The 4,918-nt window shown below is 37.5% G+C and overlaps 1 protein-coding gene across 1 annotated transcript in view; it reads left to right on the top strand.

The window, feature by feature from the left end:
* Window positions 1–4,918, top strand: part of LOC107667428 (teneurin-2-like) — a 113,945-nt gene that overhangs the window by 72,799 nt on the left and 36,228 nt on the right. Inside the window, exon 5 of the mRNA XM_016459097.1 lies at window positions 2,629–2,834. Coding sequence (XP_016314583.1) covers window positions 2,629–2,834 — 206 coding nt within the window. The remainder of the gene's footprint in view (window positions 1–2,628; window positions 2,835–4,918) is intronic.

The following is a 4,918-nucleotide window of genomic DNA, read 5'->3' on the forward strand; positions in this document are numbered from 1 at the left end:
CTCTCTCTCTCTCTCTCTCTCTCTCTCTCTCTCTCTCTCTCTCTCTCTCTCTCTCTCTCTCTCTCTCTCTCTCTCTCTCTCTCTCTCTCTCTCTCTCTCTCTCTCTCTCTCTCTCTCTCTCTCTCTCTCTCTCTCTCTCTCTCTCTCTCTCTCTATTTTTTGAAGTGTTTTTTCCCCTTCACTTTGATGGAGAGTTTCTGAAGAAGGGCTATCTGTCCCACAGACACACATGCACACAGACACATGTGTTATAGTGTGCTGTCTGTGGGGGAGGGGAAGCATGATTCTAGACTCAAGCTGTTCTCCGTTTGAATGTTGTTATGTGAATCTAAAAGGCCCTTTCACAAGACTCATGTCAGGACTTCAGCGAACCTCTCAACACAGGCATCATGTGCCTTTTTGACCTTGACATGAAAAGCGCTTCTGATTGCATCTCAGAAGACCAATTTTTTGTATATAGCTTGAAAGCTAGACATAGAAAATATTGAAAGCAAACAAGATGTATTTGAGCTCATGACTGAAAAAATACATTGGTGAAATCTATAGGGATCTTTGATGCTACTAAGCATGTGCGCTTGCTATGAGGTGATTGATTCTTCACCTCTGTTTTCTACATGAAGCAACATTTGTTATTTGACTTCTGTAATGTGACATACTTTTGATTGAAACAAGGCAATAAGCCAATCAACCCTCTGATTGATGCAGTCCACTAAAAGTCAGTTTAATAATTCAGGATGTGATGTTACATGCAACCAAACTGATTACATTTGACCCTTACCCATATAATTTTATGGCATTCGTCTTTACATGGCTTTTATACAACAACATGCTGTACACTCCACATCACTCCCTCTATATTTTATTCCAGCAGATCCAGACTTTATTAATGTATTTGTTTATTTACATATTTATTTATTTCAATCGAATGAAATCTAGGGACACTTTAATTCTGGAATTATTCAGAATATTTGTTCCTCAGGCATCTCTATGGGGATTTCCATTCAACTCTACTGTGACTATTTCTAAGACTCTTTAAAATGAAATATTTTACTGACTAATTAACATTTTACAATTATATTTTAATTGAACAAGTAGACTTAATTGAGTGCTTATATTTTAATGTAACCATAGGAAGCAGCAGAGATACATAGTATAGAAATAAGGATAAAAGCGCTTGTGTGTACCTACTTAACCATATTTTGTGAACAAATTTGTGCCACAAAATGAGCTACATCTGACAAACCTCCTTTTGGGGACATCCTCATAAAAATAAAGGAAATGTAATAATAAATAAATAAATAAATAAATAAAACATAAAAATGTTTTAATAAAAGCTGCATATAAAAACAAAAGCAGTCTATGGAATGTCCCCAGAGGGTTGTTGTGTTGATTATAGGAAGAGTGCTTAAGTACATTCAGCCTTTCGTCAGTCTTTCAAACTTTTAAGATACTGATACAATCAGTCATTTTCTGTAAGGCTGGCTTACAATTTATTATGTTATTTTAGAAATTCATAAGAGTGGTTTTAGGTTTATAACGTGCAGGATCTGAAGTGATTGACCTAGTCATATCTAGACTAAACAAGAAAGTCCATCTATACCAAGACTTGGGTGCGAGAGTTCGTGAGGGGAAAGCGCGTTTTTCAGTGGCTCTGATGTCAGTAGTTCTGGCTGATTGAGAGCTTGAGGAGTGTGAACTTCAACTCCAGAGTACAAGACTCTTCTCATGCACCCTCTCCAGGGTACTTTCTTTCCCCCTTTTTTCTGCTTCCCAATTTCTCTCTCTTTATCTATCTCACTTTTTCCATCTCTCTTTTGCTCTCTCAGTGTGGTGCTCTCGTTCAGCGCAGAGCCATCCATCCTTTCGTGTTAATGAGGGAGGTTGGTGTGGACTCCCACTGGTTACTAGACTGGGCTTCTTTAACCGAGCTGTCACTCAGACCTGACACTGCGTGTGCGTGCGCATTTTCTCCTGCAAAAAGAAGGCTTGATCCATTTAGGGAAAGCTTGCTTGTGCTTGCTCAATTCAATTCCTCTCTCTCAATTACTCGTTTAAATGCAGCCAGAGGTTTTAGCAGGCAGGGAAACAGATTGTCTCTGCTTATCAGGGCACATCAAACATCAAGAAAGCAGACTAGACTGACAGCTAACACCAAGCCCACTCGTGTTGCACTGGCCCCTCAGACACAAAAGAGTGTGTGTGTGTGTGTGTTGCTTCTGATACTATCAAGGCCCATTTACTGGGTTATTTTCTGATTGGTGTTGCTGCGATCTATCTGCGCTGTCAACACGGCAACAGTTTTCTCTCTAGAGGACAGACTTAGCAGGTGTATTGGGAAGGGAGGTGTGCATGTGTGGCCAGTGCTGTCATACAGAGATATTATGATCTCAAGGGAGAAGACAGGGTTTGATTTAGGGTTGATGACTTTGGCAGCCCATACCGCACACTCATTAGCGCAGAGCTGTGTCTCAGTGGAATAATATATGTTGATCTTTCTTTGTACACACTGCAAATATTTTCACACAGAGCGGAGGATATTCTCCGTTCTCTATGTCTTTGAAAGAGTTCCTTTGTTGGGTTTTTTTTCCCTCAAACAAATCTTGTTTCTTCTGTTGGCGTCCATCTCAGGGCCGTGGGTGTTGAAGAACAGCAGTATAAACAGCGGGGAGCTGGAGCTGGGTCAGCGTGTCAGTCAGGATGTTCCTCCGGGCGTCTTCTGGAGGTCTCTGCTTCACCTGCGCCAGCCACACTTCCTCAAGTTCAACATCTCCCTGGGCAAGGACGCGCTGTTTGGGGTTTACATGCGGCAAGGCCTGCCTCCTTCACATGCTCAGGTGAGCAAATCGCCTCATCTCTTGTTTCTTCTCTTAAAGGAGCCAGGTTCACTTATAATTAGGACTGAGAATCCAGTTTTTAAATACTAAAAAGCATGATTTTTCATGATGTTTAGTTTTAGTTTTGTTTGGGTTGAAAATTCTGACATCATTTATTCACCCTCATGTCATTCCAAAACTATAAGATTTTTGTTCATCTTTGAAAGACAAATGAATATATTTTAATGAAACATGAAAGATTTCTATCCATCCTTTGAAAGCCCTTTCCACAAAAACTTTTACAATTCAAAAAGTTCATAAAGACAAATATAATCTATATAAATTGAGCAATTTAGTCTAAGTTTTCTGAAGATACACAGTCGCTTAATATGATGATTTAAGTTAGGCTTTCATTTGCATATAAACATTGATCAATGCACATACATAGCACTCATCAAATATGGTCAACAGAGGCTCAAACGCACTTGCTTGATGAATGAGAACAAACCTTAATAAATCTTAAAATATTTTGAGCATCAAGCACATTTGAGCTTCTGTTTACCATATTTGATGTGCTGTATGTGTGTATAGATATTTATATGTTAATAAAAGGCTAAACTAAATCATTGTTCATTATATAAACCAATGATGTCTCTTCAGAAGATTTAGATTGAACCATTCAATTCATATGGATTACTTTTACAACCTCTTTATAGACATTTGAATAATAAAAGTTGTGGTGGAATGGATTTTCAATGGAGGGGCTTCATTAAAAATATCTTCATTTATGTTTCAAAGGTGAACAAATGGATTTGGAACAACATGAGAGTGAGTAAATGATGGCAGAATTTTCTTTTTGGGGTGAACTATCCTTTTATTGCTCGTGAGCTTTATGGCTGAATTGAGTGTGATGAGAGGGAAATAATAAAATGAAAATAATAAATAGTATGTCTTTGCTTGGACAACTGCTGCAAATGAATGACTTATATGAGCCGGCTCATTTGTCACAGTTCATCTCATTGGTCTGAAACAGCTTACTCACTGAATGAGTCAGTTGGTTACGGAACTGATACCTCAGCACGCACTCACTTAACTTTAAGTCAATATTTTGACATAGCTGAATTCAGTTTGTATTAATGAACTGTTGCTGTGTTTAACCTAGAAAGACTTCTAGTGACTGACATATTTTCATTATGACAGAGCTGTTGAATATGATTTGTTACTTGTCATTATGTTAATATTTTTGTTAAAAATGTTAATGGTATATATTGAAAGAATCACTTATTTGGTGCATCCTCCTAAGTACAAAGAGTCCTTAATGGACTTTTTAAGAAATTAGAATCAGAATCTAAATCAGAAACATAAAAATCCTAATGATTTCCATTCTTATTAATGTAAGTCATTCTTTTTTTGCAGGTTAAATACACTCCAAGAATTGTCTGTGAAAATACGGCTCAATGTTTCATGTTAATATTAGGGAATTGCATTGTGTTATGTTTTAGGATTGAAGGTAATGTCTGTAAACTTAATGGAAAAAGTACTGGTAATTTGCTGCCAGGACATTATTTGTAATATTACATTTTTTTTGTTGTCCTAATTTGTTTTTCATGAGCATGTTGATATCTAAATCTAGGTATTCACACTGTTATGTTCAGACTGACCCAGCAAATGCCAACATGGTCAACATACTGATCTGACAAAACCCAACAACCATTGGAAATTGGGGCTGGTTGCCATTTGTTGGGACAGTGTGTGAGCTAGCCTTTATAGAGCAAGGAAATCTGGTTCTCTATGATGTTCCTCCTTAAAAAGACAGGTTTTTGTTAATTACCATGAAGAGACCATCTGTGCAGACAGGCTTTTTTGTTTTCAACTTTTTTTAATGAATTGTAAATGATTTCCAAATTATCACTGCATATTTGTCTGCAGAATTCTTACACTTGTCTTGTCACGTTCTAGAGTTGTTATCTCTTCTACGTTTTGATTTAATTTGACTATTTTGATTGGTTTTAGTGAAGATGATGTCCTGCAGCTACTTGCTTGTTTTCTCCCTCTGTCCTCACCTCTCTCTCTCTCTCTCTCTCTCTCTCTCTCTCTCTCTTTCT

The sequence above is a fragment of the Sinocyclocheilus anshuiensis genome, unplaced genomic scaffold (genome assembly GCF_001515605.1).
Source record: "Sinocyclocheilus anshuiensis isolate Anshui unplaced genomic scaffold, SAMN03320099.WGS_v1.1 scaffold1389, whole genome shotgun sequence".
Lineage (NCBI taxonomy): Eukaryota > Metazoa > Chordata > Actinopteri > Cypriniformes > Cyprinidae > Sinocyclocheilus > Sinocyclocheilus anshuiensis.